Source organism: Nansenia antarctica, assembly GCF_963989245.1.
Source record: "Nansenia antarctica genome assembly, chromosome: 15".
Taxonomy (NCBI): Eukaryota; Metazoa; Chordata; class Actinopteri; order Argentiniformes; family Microstomatidae; genus Nansenia; species Nansenia antarctica.
Window position 1 is genome coordinate 4009891 of NC_137685.1, and position 20312 is coordinate 4030202.

General features: G+C 44.1%; 1 protein-coding gene across 2 annotated transcripts in view; it reads right to left on the reverse strand.

The window, feature by feature from the left end:
- suclg2 (succinate-CoA ligase GDP-forming subunit beta) overlaps nt 1-20083 on the reverse strand; it is a 114001-nt gene extending 93918 nt beyond the window's left edge. For both annotated transcript variants that reach the window (XR_013937816.1, XM_080545927.1), the window contains exon 1: nt 20008-20083. Coding sequence is in view for 1 of the 2 variants with exons in the window: in XM_080545927.1 (XP_080402053.1) it covers nt 20008-20082 (75 nt within the window). In the remaining variant the exon portion in view is untranslated. The remainder of the gene's footprint in view (nt 1-20007) is intronic.
- Between the last annotated feature and the right edge of the window lie 229 nt (nt 20084-20312).

Genomic DNA, 20312 nt, shown 5'->3' on the forward strand with positions numbered 1-20312 from the left:
GCCGTTACGGTAAAGGAGAGTGACAATGCTAAGTAAATGGAATGTTTCAATGTTTGTTTTCTACGTAGACAAGGGATGCTGTAGCTATCACAGTACTAATAAGAAACATGAATAAAACAATAAAAAAATAATAATTCAAATTGAAAATAATTAGAGTCGCTTGTTAATTGCGACATTGGAGACAAGGGATTTTCTTGGTCAAGGGACCAGGTTACTCTGGATACGTCTCGATGCAGAGACTGTGTCATATTTCTGAATTGCAGGACTAATAGCGGAGTCTACGCCTATGGAAAAAAACAGCATAAAGCATACTGTAGCATTGTAGGACTTGGACCTAAGGTTATTTGTGCAAATTAGACATCGTTTCTTCTTTCTTCTAACATCCCTGCTGAAGAGCTTTGTGTGTGTGTGTGTGTGTGTCACCCCGACAGGCGTAATCCCATGCCCGAATTTACTACGCTGTCCTCTGCTGATGAATTATGAAGGCTTACTGTAGTGCAACACAGTCTGGAGTAGCTGATCAAACAAGACACATTTCACAAGACACTTTTTAAAAGTGGATCTTGATTCAAGGCATGTTGGGGGAACGTGGGGTGAAAATAAGAGGGGGGCTGGTGCGTAAGGAAGTATGAGCGAGCGTGTGTGTGTGCGTGTGTGTGTGTGTGTGTGTGTGTGTGTGTGTGTGTGTTGGGGTGCTGCCATCTGACTAAGTGGTGTGAGAAAACTGACAAGGCCACCCTGTTCCCTCTCAAACAGTTGTAAGCCTCTCCATCATTCATGAGGAGAGGAGAATAGGAAAGACGGGTTCTCCGCCAACAGAACCGACCCAGTTTATACCTCAGAGGGCCAGATGCAAGGCACACCCCCCCCCCCGAATCTACAGCGAAAGAGAATGATTTGTCGGCCTATAAGCAGCATGACAGAAAGATCACCATCCATAACGTATTAGGCCTAACTACACATCGTGTTCACAAACCGGGCTTCTATTAGATGTATTTTACGTCCGAGAAAAGAGACTTGCCTTCCTAGTCCTCTCAGGCAGGTCAATATGCAGTGTGGGATCGATACAATCTTTCATGTTAAACCATAGGCCTTTTCCGTTGCGGTGTAGCTACTAGCTAGCTACTTTATATTAGCATGCGTTCTCCGTCCCCAAACCCCCTTCAGATACAGTCAGTCAGTAAGCAACTGGAGACATCATTAGCGCGGAATGGTCTGCTTTCATAGAGTACGGGAACACATGAGTTCTGATTATCCCTCTGTGTGCGTTATGCATAATGATGGGCATCTATGGGTCAGCATTCAGCTGGATGGATTTGCAGGAACTGTATGCGGTGTGGTTTGTAAACATGCTCTGGCTTGTTGTGTGTGCTTCTACGTTTTTGCTATGACTTCATGTGTCCCTGTCCCCTATGCGCTGTTAGTGTTTGTTGCAGCCGCTTGTAATCACCTCAGCTTGCTTAGGCTACTTGTGTTTTTTGTCAAGTGTGATGTTGGGGTACCTCGTCTCGGCCACGTGTTCTTAGAATATTGAAATGTTTTATTTTTAATTAATGACGTTACTTTTCAGGATGCCATGTTGCAACTTGCAACTGGCCGGGGACTTCAGATGAAAATTAGCCGACTAGGCTAATGAATGAATGAATGAATGAATGGTCTTTATTGTCATTGATATAGTACAGGTACCAAACAACGAAATTTGGGAGGGGGGGCTCCCCTGGTGCTAGGAAAAAAACTAAAAACAAGAAGGGAAAAGAGCTGGTTTACATAAATAAAGGTTATGTACACTATCCACTATACTATACTATACAAATAAAACACTGTGCTGTACTCTATGCTATGCTATACCTATTCTAACATTTCCTATTCTGCCTATTTCCTAATGCTGCTTTTTTACTGTATTTTATATGGTTCATGTATTTGGATTGTCCTCGATATAATAAACTAATAAACTAAACTAAACTAAACTAAACTACTGTTTGCGCATAGCCTTGTATGTGTACAGCTCTTCACAGGGACGACAGTCTGAGGGCTTCCGAGTGCAAGATCGGGAGACTGTGGTGACCCACTATGTACCCACAAAGACATTCCCTAGACACTATGGAGGAGGTACGGCTCCTTTAAGACGAGGAGAAAGTTGAGAGTTCAACCCAGGGGCTTTCTGGGTAGTGTGTTAGAGTTAGCCATTCCTGTTGATACACGAGAGTTTCACGTGATTCAGTTGTTGTTACCCTATGCTGTTGCACTGTTATACTATCGCTGCTGTTCTGACATTCAAAGTTAGGAAGTAAAACGTCCGACTCAACGACCTGTCCACCGTCTCCTCGTTTCTACTCACTCCCACAAGACCGTAGTAACTATTATGGTACTATTACACTAGTCTAGCACTCACAGTCTCACCGGAGTCTAAACGTGTTTAATGGCACAGCACAAGATATGAAAACAACAGCATTTCTAACTGAATTCCTGCTTCTCTCTTACACTCTGGCTCTATTAAAAAAAAGGCTTTCTGCTGTCCTAGTTTGTGCACTGGCTGCGTTTATTCACGCTTAAGCTATTCACAGACACAGACAGGCCGAGAGAGCCGAGCTGACCCTTCCGTGGGACATCTCTGGGGTCTTTAGACACACAGCAACCAACCAACCAACCCGGGATTCAGGCCTATGGGTTTGTGCAACGTGCTGTGGTAGGAGTAAAGTGGTAGGCCTGATGTGTCAGGGGTGAAATAGTATGTTGTGTGTTGGCTAAGTGTCTGGCTGGCTGAACTGTGCCACGGTGCATACTCCTACTCCCTCCCTCCCTCCCTCCCTCTCTCCCTCTCTCCCTCTCTCCCTCTCTCCCTCTCTCCCTCTCTCCCTCTCTCCCTCTCTCCCTCTCTCTCTCTCTCTCTCTCTCTCTCTCTCTCTCTCTCTCTCTCTCCCTCCCTCCCTCCCTCCCTCTCTCCCACTCTCCCACTCTCCCACTCTCTCTCCCTCTCTCCCTCTCTCCCACTCTCCCACTCTCCCACTCTCCCTCTCTACCTCTCTCCCTCCCTCCCACTCTCTCTCTCTCTCTCTCCCTCTCTCCCTCCCTCCCTCCCTCCCTCTCTCCCACTCTCTCTCCCTCTCTCCCTCTCTCCCTCTCTCCCACTCTCCCTCCCTCTCTCCCTCTCTACCTCTCTCCCTCCCTCCCACTCTCCCTCCCACTCTCCTTCCCTCCCTCCCTCCCTCTCTGCCTGCCTCCCTCTCTTCCCTCCCTCCCTCCCTCCCTCTCTATATTCTCTGTCTCATGTCCAGTTCACTTTGGTTGATCATGTCCCACAGGTCCGCCCCGGAGAACAGAAACAAGCTCCCCCGCTTGGTGTACTTATTGGAACTGTGTGAAGTCTGAACACTGGCTGTGTGAGTGTGTGTGTGTGTGTGTGTGTGTGTGTGTGTGTGTGTGTGTGTGTGTGTGTGTGTGTGTGTGTGTGTAAAGTGGCTCTGTGTTGAATCTCAGTGATGGCAAAGAAAAGTGTGTGAAAAAAACTACAACCTCACAAAAAAAACTACAACCTCACAAAAAAAACGACAACCTCACAACCTTCCTCTTTACAAAGACTAACCTAGTCACTGACCACGACATCACACCAGAAGTGGTAGTGGCTACTGGGTCTAGAGGATTAAACATAACACAACACCAGATCTCTCGCTGCTATGAGCTACTTATGAGAGGCTAAAATGGGACCGCGGGTCCAGTGCAGCGCCGTCAGTGAATAGATCATTAACAGCGTGGTGCAAAACAACCAGAGGAGCCAGACATTAATCTGACTCGACAAGCGCTGCCACTGTCTGCTGGGAGAGAGAGAGAGTACAAGACATTCTTTATAAAAAAACAAATTTGTGCCAAATCCCCAAAACACCGTCGCGAATAAAGCAACCGTAGTAGTGCCTGGTTGGAAAGGGAGTTAGCCGCAAACACACTTCAGACCCATCGGAGACAACTTCTCTGTCACCGAGGAGGAGGAGGAGGAGGAGGGAGGAAAGGGAGGGAGGGAGGGGGGGGGGGAAGGGAGGGAGGGAGGGAGGGGGGGGGGAAATGAAAGCTCTAAAAATAACAGCTGCTGAATGGGGAACTGGGGCTGGCGGTGTCCCTCCAGGCGATGACAGTTACCTTGGGCCCCAAACAATAGAGAGGCAGAGACAGCCCAGAGCACTTTACAAACGTAGCACACAGAGACCCAAATACGCCTCGATACGGACAGAGAAAGGGCTTAAGACACGTCGTTACGTCGTCAACGTTGTCATTAACAGCCCATACATTGGTCTGTCTGGTCTGTTTGCCTATCTGTCTATGGCTACGCCTCTATATGTACAGAGAAAGGGCTTAAGACACGTCGTTTCACGTCAACGTCGTCATTAATAGCCCATACGTTGGTCTGTCTGGTCTGTTTGCCTGTCTTGTCTACGTCTTGAGTCTAATACTGTGTCCACGTAGAGAGATGATAGATAGAAAGGCCTATGATATGATTCACCGTGTTTATCACAACAGAGAGACACAAGACCATTGTGGCTAGTTAAAAACATTCACCAGAGCCTCGTAAGGCAGCCAGCTGCACACCCCAACTGTACAACCTATGGTTGTTAAGTTGGCGTTGCACACAAGCTACGGTACACACAAGTCACAACTAAGTCCTAGTAAAGTACTAGCTAGCCTAGAATGATGAGTGTTGAGTGGCGTCGGGGCTGTGATAATGCTGGCAGAGTAGGCTACAGTTGTTGAGGAATGAGCTGTGTGCGCTGCAGGCCGGTCCCAGGAGAGAGCAGTAAGTGGCGGACAGCAGGCGAGCGGCTCTCTCCTGAGACACTCACTCTATAGTAATTATCTTCATCAGCGCTCTGGAGACGTCCCACCCAGTGCCGTTAAATACCAGCAGCCTGCTCACACACTTTGCGCGTGCGGGGAGCTGGAATCAGACACACGCATGCACCAAACACAAACAAATAAACACTCCTCTACTCAAACACGCGAGGAATCAATCAAAACACACAAACAAAGCGCTCTCCCACACATGTGCACACAAATACTTTCTCCTGCGAAAGAGAGATAGGGTAAAAAAGTAAGGAGGTGAGAGAAAGAAGGGTGCAGTCCGTGCAGACGTATGCTTTAGAGGTTAAAGGGGGAAAACCGAGACAGAAAAGACTGGAAGGGGGAGCTTAGTCACTTTGACAATGAAAAAAAGGACAATGTTCCTCAGTGGTGGAGTCATACGTAAACTCTGTTGTTGGAAAGTAGAGGTGGAGGAGTTAACCTAACCACAGGCAGTATGGATCAGTGAGAAATAAGCACACAGATCTTCTCTTTAATAAACACATAGGCGTGGCCTGGGCTGGTCCAGTGGTCTAGCACCGCGGTCTACAGTGCACACATATGCCCGTGTCGGCATGGGTTAGAATCCGGCCCATGCCCTGCTGACATGCCCTCTCTCTCTCCCTTCTTCTCCTTACTTTCCTGTCTGTCTTCACTGAATCTGTCCAATAAAATGAAAAATATGAGTGGGACTGCCCCAGTACAACCACACCCCATGGTACTTTAAAGATCATCACCAAAATGGACAGAAACTTCAACACTTTATTTGTTTTAATGCTGTGAATGACCAGGATTAAAAGAGTGAATTAAACCCTAGGACTTAACCTAGACCTAATTAGAATAGAAAATCCTCAGATGTAATCTGAGTTTAGAACTTCAGAGTGTAGGCCTGGCCTACGCCTATACCCTATACCTATAAAAAGATTAAATGGTTTCACGCCGGAGGTGTTTCAAGTCCAGTCTATCTCTGTCTGTCCGTCGACTTGGTAGGAGCCAGCGCTTATTAAAGAGAGTGCCGACACTGTAAGGAGAGTACCACAATATTCTGTAAAGGTGAGCTTGGCTTCCTGCAAAGCTTACAGCTACAATCTTGACATTCAGACAGAAAATGTCAGAACAAAGCATTTCAAGATAAAAAGACAACGCTCTCTTTTTCTTTTCTCCCCCTCATAATACCTACATTATATTCCTGCTTTCCGGTCTGATTTTGACGTGTTTTTGACTTTCAGGTTTCCGGCATTGTCATCAAGCAACCAAAATCAAACAACCCAAAGAAATAATTAGGCGATACCTAGGCCTTTACTGTCTTGCAACGGGTGGCGTCATCATTAATACGCAACATGCAGAGCGACCGATCTGTCGTGTAGGACGTGGAACCGATCTTCAGATCTTCAAGGTTAGCAAAGAAAGCATCCGTGTTAAAAAATACATCCTAATTTGTGAGATTCATGTGCCTTCCTATTTCCTTCTACAGGACTGTCTGCTACTTACAAAACCATGACAACTTAGTCAGTTACTGTTGTGTGAAGTCACTTTTGGAATAAGGTACACACTGTTATGTTTGCACAACTGTGGATAAAGCACTGTTCATTTCCTTTCATTGAAATGAGAGTTTCTAAGCTCGCTGACTCACTGAACAATCTACAGTAGGCTAGTTTTTTGTGTCCAAAAACTAAATAATGGCTGCACCTTCTACTAACACAAGTCCTTTGATATTCGCTGGAGAGACACATGAACATAATTAGGCCTAGAACCGCATTGGTTCAGTTATGAGTGGTCCACAGTAAAAATATGACAGCTACTATCCCATTACCGTTTGCGAGATACGAGACAGATGACCTGAGACACAATGACCAGCGTGCAGTATGTTAGCCACTGACAACACTGAAACAACGGCACAATCCCCAAAGTCATTAAAACACAACGACATTCAAAAGTGTCGAAAACAAAAATGCATAAATTAGGACAAATATGCTGACGAGAGCATGTCTTGTAGCAGGGCCATACGGCTCTTCTCTGAAGAGCAACTCAGACCGAACTGTCCTCGCACAAAGGCAGAGAGAGGACAGTGCTGCGGCAGCAGCTGCATCCGATGGCGTCGCAGTCGACGTCGCAGATGCGCTTGGCGTCGAGGAGGAGTGGTGTCGTGGAAGGACAGAGCCGGGGGTAGCATGCTCCTCCTCCTCCTCCTCCCATCCACCTCCCAGCTCCTTGATATGTCTCCCTCTCCATATGGCATTCAGACGTCAGGAGCAACATCAGGTCTAACTCTCGAGAGGCACAAGTGGAAGGCTGGCGCAGCCACTCTTGTTTTTGCGAGCTGGGGACACAGTGTCATACTGCACTAGTAGCACTACTCTTGAGAAGTGTCATTACAGGGAGGGGGAGGCAGAATCTTCACCCTCAGCCAAGTGCTTTATAAAGTCACAGAGTCGTTCTAAAGACAGAACGTTGCCAATCAAGTCACTCAAACACTACAAGTGTTTTAAAGGCAAAGGCAAGGCAAAAGTCTAATTTCATGCCCTATGGACATACCATATAGTGTCAATGTGAGTGCGATTGGGTGCAACAGCTACAGGCTAAATGACCTCTGCTAGTATCCATAGTTAAGAGTAGCAAACTATATGGGATAGGGGTTTTCCCTTGTCTATAGTCCACACAATGGCCCCAAAGGCCTGGTCAGGATTAGGGATGCTCCGATTTCACTCCAAATGACTCGATCGGTGATCGGCAAAAATGGCCGATCGCAAAAAACGTTTTTTTTTTTTTTTTTTTACCCCCTGGGGAAGACAGATAACTGAACAGAAAATATAGGAGGACGTAACAGTATGTAAACCATGAAGGCCACGTTTATGATGTCTTTTATACAGCCATATCGACTGACTTGGGCTTCAGGCAGTGGCGAAGCTACCAGGGTGGCAAGGGGTGGCAGCTGCCACCCCTGAAAAAAGTCCTGCCACCCCAGTTACACAGACCAACTGATATAATTTGTTGTATTATTATTATTTGATCTTTATCTTTATTTTAATCAGAATTCAGTGTAAAATTCCCAAATTTCCAAGTTTGAAAAATAAACTCACTGTCTGTTCCACCCCTCCGTCTCAAATGGTTGCACCCTTTTTCACACGGGGAGATTTGAATTTGCCGGCTGAGCTGTCTTTCTGGTGCTGTGCCGTGTGGAGCCTGTTCAGGTAATGTTACATTTGGTTTTAACTAATTATGTTATTACGTTTACAATTCATTACCTATTGGATATGTTTAGTAAATTAATTGATTTTTTGTTCATCAATGTAACGTTATTTGCTGAGTTATGAAGCGAAGACGTCGGCTGTTATTAAACCTTACCAACCTTAAACACGAACTGCAGCAGATTAGAAGATTGTTGGATCAACAAGCAACAAATGGAAAACAAAGTCCCTCCAGTTTAATGGAATTAGTTAATTTTTTGGATCCATACAAGACGGTTTTCTTGGAGATGTTCAGATTATGTAAAATAGCTGTAGTATTGCCGCATTTGCCGGTCACCAGTGCAGCATGTGAGAGGAGTTTTTCAACTCTTAAAATAATAAAGAATCACCTGCGCTCTACCATGGCAGAGAATAGATTAACAAGTATTGCAGTTCTCAGCATTGAGTCTAAACGTGCAAAAGCTCTGAATTTGGATGAGTTTGTGAAGCGATTTGCTGCACAGCATAGCTTTCAGCTTTTGTAAATTTATTTATTTGTATTTGTATTTGTATTTTTTCAAGGTCTTGCTTGGACATGAAACCTCTCATTCTTGTTTGTTCTGACGATCAAGTTCAGCGCGCATTGTTCATGTTCCTTGTTTATCCTCTTCTTATCCACCTAATTTTTCTGGTTTTCTGCTCGAAATGACATGCCCACAGTGAATATAGAATATCTCCACAATCACAAGGGCCTTCATAATGATATTGTTATCAAATGAAAGCTAACACCTGTGGGGTGGCTGTAGAAGTGTCAGAATCAAAATCTATGTTACTGTGTCAGAGCAAATAGAGCTAGAACATTATAAAACATCTCAAATTCAGTCTCCGCCTAAAAAAACAACAGCTTTTACAGTGAATATCACCTTGGAAACCTGATAACCAAGCCCAAATCATCTAGGAATCAGTACTCCAGGGTCTTATTAGTACTTGTGCCAAAGTTGATGCTAGTAATGTGAGCAAATGCAACTTTGTACCTGTTTTAGTACAGGTATGTTTAGGCGGACACCTATATGTTTAGGCCATTTGGAGATATTTTGGCACCATCTTTGACCTTTGACCTTTCTCATGTATCAGATTTTTTTTTTTTTTTTTTTTTTTTGGGTTGGCCGACCAATGGTATGGAAATTTGGCGTTGAAACCGGACATGACACATTCTCCAGTTGGAGAAAACTGGATGTGACTTAGGCCGTGTTTACCGTCTCGGGAAAAAAATTGTGGCATCGTATAGCACGCAAAATTTTGAAAAAAATGTGATATCGATGAAGAGAATTGATCGAGGTAAACTCTTTATATCACTTCGGATGCCCATCAGGGTCCGTGGATAAGAAGAGGTTTTTAATGTCTCAGAATGAAAGAGATTTTTTCTCCCACAAACCTATGTCTTTGTAATAATTTACTGGATGAGAGAGAAACCTGTACACATGCACACACTAGTTCTATATGTAGAACAGGCTGTAAGGGATGATAAATATACATAAATGTAAGACATTAAGATAGCCACTTATCAAAATGATGGCCACACTAAAATATCTGCTTGCCACCCCTTTGCCACCCCATGTATAAATCTCTAGAATCGCCACTGGCTTCAGGCCCTAACTGGGTGATAGGCCAGACTTTTACTATGCCATAAAAATGGGTCTGCGTTTGCTTGGTGCCTAATGGATCAAAACTTTTGTCTAAAAAGCAAAAAATATGTAGGCTATCCAGTCAGTAGGCCTACAGTTATGTATTTTTTTTAAAATCGGTATCGGTATCGGTTGATCTTGAGGAAAAAAATCGGTGATCGGTATCGGCCCCAAAAATCCAGATCGGAGCATCCCTAGTCAGGATGGGGCATAGACTGTTCACACAGTATGTCTAATATTTAAATGTCCTACTTTGGACTGCACTTGTAAATGCAATAACCCACAGTCGTCGCTGATGATGTTGCATTTTTCGATTAGGATACGGGATTAAAGGGACCGGCGACGGGCTAAAAGAGAAATCCAAATGTCCCGCTAAATTCGGACCAATCACAAAACTGTTTTGAAAGCGTGTCGCCTCACGCCGCGCGCCTGTTGAGAGCGATTCAGTCTCGATTGCAGTGCGAACACAAACGACGAGGTTAATTGCAACATTGTAACATATTGTAAATAACTACGCCCTAAATCGTAACAAAATGTTGGTCTGGAAGCGGCCTAAATCTAGCTTCAATCTGCTTTTTTTCTTTTCTCCGGTCATAATAACTCGCTGCCTTTCTGCGCAGCCTGAATCAAAGTGGACTGTCTGAATCAATTAGTGGCGGAGGAAATTCATTCGTGGCGGCCCGCCACGAATAAATGCATATAGAGGAAACACTGACCTCTCACACACAAGTACAGCAGGACACGTTTGAAGCAGCGGGGCTCTGATGGATGAGGTGGAAGGGCAGAGAGGCAGAGAGAGAAATCTATATTGCATAGGACACCTGGACAGGGTCCAACATCATCACTCATTCATTCTTCAGATGCAAAAACAATCCAGAGAGGTATTTCATAGAGTGTTCAGGTTTACAATGCATGGATAAAGCCTTAACCTGCTCCGTAAGGGGGCCAAACGCTGCATTAACTCAGTAGAAGAGTGAATCTGACCCGTCAGACAACAGACTACCTGACTATCGCTCTCAGGGATGGCCGCCGCCATCATCATTAGCATGTCTCAGAGGCTGGACAGTGCCGCCCCATTAGGGGCAGAGAGAGGAAAAACTCAATACGTCGATACGAGATTGATCCCTAAAAGAGTCCTTGCAGGAAACCCCAAAAAAATGCACCTGCTTTTCAGCACAAGGGAGTATACTTTTTTTTTTTAACAGGCATAGGCGATGAAGGGTTATTTGCAATTCTGGTATTGACCCGACATCAGCTTTGGGGAATAGGAGCTTATGGGGACTCTAATCATGGTGTTTTTCGAAAATAAGCTTTGAGATGAGACTCTCAAGGTCTCTGGGAGAAGGGTAGAGGTGGCCTAGTTGTACAGTAGAGAACAGCATCTTGGAACCCACGGCTGTCAGAACTGCAGAGTCACTACCCATCTTCCGTCGTAGACTGAAGACCTCCATCTCTTCAGGTTACACCTTAACTGCTCCTCCTGAGACATCTTCTGCCCCTCAGCACTGCGTCTCCTGAAGACACCCGCTTTCCCCTCTACTGTGTCCCCTAAAAACTTCTATTGCCCCCCTTGTACTGTGTCTGTTTCTCAAAAAAAAAAAAAAAAAAAAAAAAAAGTTTAGAAGAAGGTGATAGAAGAAGGTTTTTTCCTTCTATCAATGGCCCCGGGCCTGAGCTAGATTACTCTTCCTGCTACGACTGGTGGATTGATGATTCACTTGCTTAGTATTCAAATGTATTGATTGTAAGTCGCTTTGGAATAAGGCGTCTGCTAAATGCAATGTAAAATGGAACCACAGGACCCAGTGACAGGAACGTGTCGAAAGTCCTACAAATCTGGAAGACACAAAGATTTGCTGGTGGCTCCTTAGCATCGCACAGGCAAGTACTAGCCTAAGTTATTTGACCATATTAGTTCAAAACCTAAAAACAGTCAAAACGCTGTCTTTAATCACAGTTTTGTCTGTAATATTGCCTGTAAAAGAGTTCTCAACTCTCCGTAGCGAGCCTGCAGCCTTACAGCGTACAGAGGATCTGTTGACTGCTCTGAACGGCTCATAATGTTGCGGCGGCGTCCCCAGATGTCTCCCAGGGTTAAAATCCTCATTACTAGTCATGGCCAGACCCTAACCCTTTGAAATGACTCCACCTAATTAACACTGACGAACGGCCTCAGAGTTAATTAACCGGGAATATTCCTTAGGGGGCATTATCAAATGTTTAAGACATTAACACATTGCCGAGTTCACCGATTGTACCTAATTGATTAGTTCCCATTCAGGATCAGAAACGGACGCCCTTTTTCTCCCCATTTAGCTAACCATCCGGGTAGAGTTTAAAAGGGATTTTTAAGCCCACTTCAATAGCACAAGCGGAGCCCAAATTACAGAGCTCTAGCTACACTTTGAATTGTTCTAGAAAATCATAAGCATTCCTGATTGCAGTAAAATGTTTTCTGACTAAATGTGACAACTCCCAATGAAAAGGGCTACCTGTAGGCAAAATCATTTTTCTGTTTTTTACATGTGCTTAAACTACAGATTGTAAGCTTTCAAATGATGCATCATACATTGAAATAACGAGTGGGTACTTCACATCTTCGAGTTGAATGTTAGCTAAAAAAACGAAAATCTGAAAAAAAAAAAAAAAAACTTTCAAGACGGATTTCACGTCTTTCTCATTTCCGAGAGGTGTCCATTTACATCAGGTTGCGTCACTAATGAGACGGCAGTTTGCTACTTGGTCTTGACTCGAGAAGACAGACGATATTGTAATTAGACAGCGGCTGCATAGTTAACAGAGATAGGCGACACATACACTAAAGAAGCTGAGAGCAGAGGCGGAATTCATTTGAATTTGCAGCATGAATAGACCGATGTGAATAATCTTTAAATCCCCATATACAGCCAACCATGTAGCCATAGCACCCACAATGAAGCATGAGGACAGTCATTTGTATTGTGTACAAATGTACTTTGCGGCTCCTTCTAGAATTTGCCTAAACAAAGACAAAAATGATAATGCTGTTATGCTTCAAAGTTATAAAAGGGAGGTATTCCTTTAGATAGGGCCAAAATTTATCTAACTGAACAAACCCATTGAAGCCTCTTGCTACCTCTGTACTTCCTTGTTCGTTAACGCCATTACTGTCACTGTTCTACCTCTACAATGTCATTCATACGGTCTCTTCAACCAACCTTCTACCCACTATGGTAAATGGTAAATGGTAAATGGACTGCACTTATTATATAGCGCCTTTTTTGCTGCTCCAAGGCTGCTCCAAAGTGCTTTACAACGGCCTCTCATTCACCCATTCACACACACATTTCACACACCAATGGCGGCAAGCTACCATACAAGGCGCCGGCCCGCTCACTGGGTGCAATTTGGGGTTCAATGTCTTGCCCAAGGACACTTCGACATGTGGCCAGCCGGGGCTCGAACCGCCGATCTGCCAACCTTGTGATCATTAGACGGCAGCTCTACCTCCTGCGCCACAACCGCCCCTCTATGACCTGTGTGAGCCAAAGTCATGGGCCCAGCCGAGAGACGAGTTAAAGAAGATCTCGGGCAAAGCTCCGTTAGGCCGTAAAGGGAGGCACGATGGTGATGGTGACGTGTGCCTGTTTGGTAGTGTTGCTACAGCAGAGGAGAGGGGAAAGGGAAAGGCAGAAGTAGTGGAGCATGGCTGCAGGCTTTAGATCAATGAGATTTGCATCATTTGCAAGTCTGGGAGAACGGAGGGGCCTAATCTGCTGCAGACAGGCTCGGGAGGAGAACGAACCCAAAGCTCTAAGTCTACACAGATAGGAGGACCTTGAGCAATTAGCATAGTTAATAAGAGATATCCAGGGAAGTCGTATTTGCAAGTGTCAGGTCTGGGGGGAAGGTAAGATTGGGGAGGCAGGTATGGATGCCCGGTGAGTCAAAGTGCACTCACACTGGAACGAGATTTCGCTTGTGAAAGAAAGTGTTAATTGAAAACATAGGAGCTGTAGTAAGTCAGAGTTGACTCTTTATGTAGGCTAGTTTTAAAAATGGTAATTGGTAAATGGACTGCACTTATATAGTGCCTTTTTTGCTGCTCCAAAGCTGCTCCAAAGCGCTTTACGACGGCCTCTCATTCACCCATTCACACACACATTCACACACCAATGGCGGCAAGCTACCATGCAAGGCGCCGGCCGGCCCGCTCACTGGGAGCAATTTTGGGGTTCAGTGTCTTGCCCAAGGACACTTCGACATGTGGCCAGCCGGGGCTCGAACCGCCGATCCGCCAACCTTGTGATCATTAGGCGGCGACTCTACCTCCTGCGCCACAGCCACCCCATTTACATGTAGTAAAGGTTGTTTCAAACCGTCGTGATTGCTGTTTTGGCTATTTTCCAGCATAGCTAGGTCTAGTCCTCTACCTCTCATCATCAGTCAAAAGAAAGAACATTGATTGGACTGATCAGAGAGCATTAATTCATCGCATTCTCACTCCGGAGGGGCTGCCAAATATTCGGAATGATCGCAGGCCTTCTAAATTATTGAAAAAGCCTAAACACCTCTTACGAGCTACAGAAATGGCTATTAACCTTGGCGAAATGATATTCAAATCCAGTTAGAACTAACTTGGGTCTACTGTATCCCTCGCGGGTAGGGAAATGTAAATTTGTTCTTGCTGGTAGACAGATGGGGAATGCCGCCCGTCGTTTGAAGTTCCAGCATCCCCGAGTCGTCACAGCACAGCCCCCCCCCACTCCCTTGGTAGAATATAATCATTGAGCTGCCTCTCCCTACTGTTTTCCTGCCTCTCTGTGTAGGTCTGCAGCACTGTGAGGCCAGGGAGCGGCGACACATAAAATAAAACGTAGCAGACCTTTACAAATTCAGCACGGTGGGCAGCGACAGGGAAAAACAGCCCCAGGATTATCTTGCTGTGCAGTGTGCAGACAACAATTCAGAAGATTTGATATATGAGGGGGAAAAAAACCTACCTATCCCTCTCTTCCCCCATAAGGACCCTGTATCTAGGCCTATCTCAAAATATATTGTGATCTCCAAAAGTATTGTTATTGACAATTCACGGGAAATTGAATTCCCATGCAGCGCTGACTGACTGTCATAGCCGATAGATAGAACTCCATTGTGATGCTACCTGCCTGTCAATCAACCTGGGCTATGATAGGGTAGGAGACAAGAGAGAGAGGATCCCGGATTGTTACTATTTTCACATCAGCTGGGGAACGAAAATAGAGAGAGAGAGAGAGAGAGAGATAGAGAGAGAGAGAGAGAGAGAGAGAGAGAGAGAGAGAGAGAGAATGAATGAATGAATGAATGGGGTATCAGAACCAGGTGCTGCAGCCAGAAAACGTATATTAAAAGTGGTGCGCCAGTTTACCAAAGTCAATGCGTGCTGTCACTGAGCAAAACGATCAATTGTTTGAAGCACTGGCATATGTCCAGGCTCCTGCAGATTGAACGGAGGCTCGCATATAGATGAAGTGTGAACACAAGGAGAGGCTGAAGGACGAGAAGGGATGGGGATGGGGAGGAGGAGGAGGAGGGGTTTGACGTTTTAGCACACCAATCTGGAACAGCTAGACATCCTTTGGAAACGATTTCTGAACTCAAATCAGGCAAAATAAAGTGGTGTTTTTTGTGTGCGCATGATTTCAATATTAGTCTCGAATCGATCTACAGCCACTGTATGCAATACAAGAATGATAAGCTGCAATAACAGGCTGCTATATCTATTGGAACATAATCTGTTGTTAAGATACTATAACAGATATCCCCAGTATTAGCCTAACCGATGCTACTACTCAGAACACCCTGGAATCTCTGGAATTTAAAAGACACACATTTTCACAATGAAGGAGAACGTTCATCCGCACACCATTTTGTGAAAACATCTTTTCAATAAATACGTGTGCGAGCAATAGAACTTTGAACTGCGTACTTTCTCATTATGCAAAGTGTTCTTCCAGATAGATGGAGCTAGTCTCTAGCTACTACAGCTCTGTCTCATTATACCAACAAGATGAAAATATACGCTTAGTTAGCACTATACACGGAATACCAAACCACATTTCTGAGGAGTCGGTACTGATGTGTGTGTGTGTGGGCTGCACTGCACAGAGAAGTGGTGGTCTGTTTCTACTCTTTGCCTAAATGAGCACTGTTAAGAGTTGGGCTAGGTGTGGGAGTGAGACTAATTAGCTATAGGCTAATCTAGCAGCCACTGTGAGCACTACTGCAATCAAAATGGCAATAATACTAATTATGATTTCCAATTGATGCTTTATTAATAAGGATAATTGTCATGAATTTAGTTACAGTCATGGAACAAATGCTCTGGTATTCACATGTTTATTTATTTTTGTTTGGATTGGAGGACCACAAAAAAAGCAGAGAAAGAAATCAGAATTCCACACAGAACTCCAAAAATGAACATTCAGAATTGTAAGAAATAGGCCGGATTGTATTTCAAGCATGTGAATGAATGAATGAATGGTCTTTATTGTCATTGCTATAGTACAGGTACCAAACAACGACATTTAGGAGGGGTGGCTCCCCTGGTGTTAGGAAAGAAAAAAAAACAAAAAGGAAAGGAGCTGGTTTACATAAATAAAGGCTATGTACACTATCCACTATACTATACTGTACAGATAGACGACTAGGGTTGTCATATTGCACATAGTGTTATTGCACATTCATTTAAAGTGTCGCAGTTTGCAGGCTTGTAATGCTCCTTTAATTTGTATTTAAACTCACCTGTGGCAAGATATAGAAATCACATTTGCAACCAGTTAAAATGGAGAAAAGTGTACCACACTGAGCACGGAGAAAAGAAAGAAGAGCAAATAATTGTCTGAGGATTTGAGAACCAAACTTGTGGAAAAGCATGGGCAATCTCAAGGCTACAAGTCCATCTCCAGCGATCTATATGTTCCTGTTTTCACTGTGCACATTCCAACGTCATCAAGAAGTTTACAGTCCATGGCCCTGTCGCTAACCTCCCTGGACGTAGACGGAAGAGAAAAATGCTTGTAAGATTGCAACGAAAGTTTGTTCGAATGGTGGATAAAACCTTCCTAGCGTAGGAATACACATGTTATTGTTTTGTTGGTCTCTTTGTAAAAATGCCAGTGTTTACATCTCCTGACTCTATGGTAGATGCCATGCTGAAAGTGCGTTCAGGTCGTCTTCAGCTGGAGGCGCAGGAAGGAGAAAGAGAGAGAGAGTTTCAGTTGAAGCTGAAGAGTTTGGAGGCATACCGGTACATGGCTATTAAGAGGTGTCAGCTAAAGTTGCAGAAAGGTGAAATAGCGATGGGATCTAACGCTGTCGGGCAGTGTTCCTCAGGTTTTGATGTGAGTAAAAACATTTCATTGGTCCCTGTTTTCCGAGAGTCTGAGTCTTACTTAGGTGTGTTTGAGCGCGTTGCTGCTACACTGTGTGGCTGTGGGCCTTACTTTTGCAGTGTTAGCTGACTGGTAAGGCTCAGGAAATGTGGTCTTCTCTCCCTATGGTAAATGGTAAATGGACTGCACTTATATAGCACCTTATTCCAAAGCGCTTTACAACGGCCTCTCATTCATCCATTCACACACACACACATTCATACACCAATAGCGGCAAGCTGCCATGCAAGGCGCCGGCCCGCTCATTGGGAGCAATGTGGGGTTCAGTGTCTTGCCCAAGGACACTTCGACATGTGGCCAGCCGGGGGTTCGAACCACCGATCTACTGATCTTGTGAACATTAGACACCGGCTCTACCTCCTGCGCCACAGCCGCCCCGTAATGGCCCCTATGGAAGACAGCCTCAACACATTCACTTGCAAGTGTGACAGAACCCACAGCTAACAGACCTGAGCGTAGTCCAAACTAGCTCGAACATTCCATATTGAACAGAACGATCCCAAGCCATGAAATAAAAACATTTAGTCTGTAATGAATACAGAATATAAACACACCGTTTCCCCGTTACCACAGTGTTTCTCTCGCTAATAATACTGCGACTAGACTAGATAGAGCCAAAAATCCAAAGTCGCTGAGAGACGCGAGCAGGGTATGGGTTGAAGTTGTATGACGAGCTAAAACAATTCGCTTGAGATAAAAGGTATGTTTAAAGCATTTATTGAATAAAAAACAATCAAACTCGGCGACGTACAGAAATCCATAAGCGACCAAAACAAAGAATAACAAACCAATCATCATTCTGTTAGTGTGGAATTGCCCCTAAGTAACTTGGTTTCATTTAAGTTTCTAATTATGACCTAAACATTTAACAATCAAGTGTATGTAGCGTATTACCAGGGCTTTTTTTGTTTGTTTACCTACTAGTTACCTAATAGATAGGGCTATATCAACAACAGAGGTCCATAAGTAAAGGCCAGGCATAATCATGCCCTCGCAATGACATTCACACAGTGCCCCAAATAGACCATGCCTTAAAAAAGTGTGAACTTGCTTTGTCTAACTGCAACATTACTGCTCAAGTTTAGGGGGCATTAGCTGTCTTAATTGTGCCAACGTCTAGCCTATTTCATGGAGCTTTGGTCACAGTAAACAAGGACAACAAGCGTCCCCCACTCCTAGTTAGGCGTTCAGGGTCTCTCTCTCTCCCAAGTCTCCCTGACAAACTGTTAGAAGAACTGTGAAAAACACGGGCCATACAAAGTGCAAAGCCTCAACTAAAAGCAAACAGAGGGAGACGCAAAGTCCAACTAGACAGAGTGACCTCTGTGATCCCTGCTTGCGTAGGCCAAAACCTCCTACGCTCTACTGTGCCACTGTTTAGAGTATCAACAGCCAAAACCTGACTTTAGTGTCCCTGTGACGGTGACTCAGACATACAAACTAGTCGCTGTAAGCCAATTCAGAGTGTGACCACCAGATGCTCGAATGCATGATGCAACTTGTCTCAATCTGTTTGCCGCCGTGAGTGAGTTGCTAAAACGCTATTTTGTCATTCTATAATTTAATGAGGCCTAACATAGAACTAATGAGCATGCAGAAACACTGTTAAAATCCAACCAAAATGTGCTGTAGGCCTAAGCCTAGTCTAATCAATACCATGGGTACATTTCACAACCAACGCAATAAACAAAGAATTGCATCATTGTTCACCAGAGAAGAAAATGTACCTATAGAAATCCGTAAAGGACTGAAACCTTATCTCAGAGTAGCTCAATAGTTTAAAGTGCATAGATTAATTGACCTTTACACTTATTGTTCCATCTTAAGAGGCTATCAGCCTAAGATACCTCCACATAGCCTAAGCCTTGACCTTGCAGTCAAGGGGTCAAAGATTGCATGGTGGAATCACCCATAGAACAATCATTACAACAATCATTACATTATTACATTTGATTCACAGTACCATCATTAAAAGCCAGAGGACATTGCACTTTACTGCACATCTCAAATTGTACAATCTAAGATCAACATGTTATCAAATAAGCTTCATATTCAAGCTCCAGAATTGTCAATGACACTACTCACTAACTACACCACAATTGCACACCACATAGCTAATGCCAACACACCACATAGCTAATGCCAACACACACAATGCAATAAACTGAAATGACAAATGCAAACAGCCTATATGACCTTTCACTGTACACAGCACAGTTTTGCATGCAAACAGGTTATATGAAGACAAATAGCATGAAAAGGATCATGTTAAGGATGTTTGTGAAACTATAGCTATAATATTCCATGGAAAAAAATACAATGTTATGGGATGACAATGTCAATATCTCCTCATTATTGCTGGTTAAGTAATGCACTGTGCAGGCTGGGTTATATCAGCGAGCTCTCACATCTCAAATGTTAAAATCTAAGATCAAAATGTTATCAAACAAGCTTCATATTCAAGCAACAGCATTGTCAATGACACTACTCACTCACTACACCACAATGGCATTGCACACCACATACATAGCTAATGCCAACACACACAATGCAAACAGCCTATATGACCTTTCACTGTACACAGTACACACAGCACAGTTTATATTGCATGCAAACAGGTTAGCTGAAGACAAATAATAGCATCAAAAGGATGTTATAAGGATGTTTGTGAGACTATAGCTATTCCATGGACAATGTCAATATCTCCTCATATTGCTGGTTAAGCAATGCACTGTGCAGGCTGTTACATCAGCGAGCTGTTTCACATAAACTTTCATCTGATCTGTGCATTTAATTCCACGTCCTCAGGTCAGCTGGCAAACCCGGGCAGAGCGCTCGAGGGCAACGACAGTGATGTGCACTAACATCAGGACACGTTGAAATTAGGATGTCAACATTTAGAAATGATGTTAGTACCTTGAGTTTGTCAATGAACAAGTGTCTGGAGGTTGCTCCGCGGAGGGCTCTCACTACAGCCATGGATGTCGCCATGTTGACGCGGAAGAGAGTGTTACTGTGAGAGACCACGTGTGTGTAGTTCAGAGCGCTCTGACGTCACCCCCCCTGTCATCAGGACAACCACGCCCCCTTTTAGTAAATAAGTAAAGCTTTATTTATATAGCATATTTCATACAAGAAATGCAGCTCAAAGTGCTTTACAACAGGAATAAGAACATAAAGTGAATATAAAAACATATATAAAAACATACAAAAGCATAGAA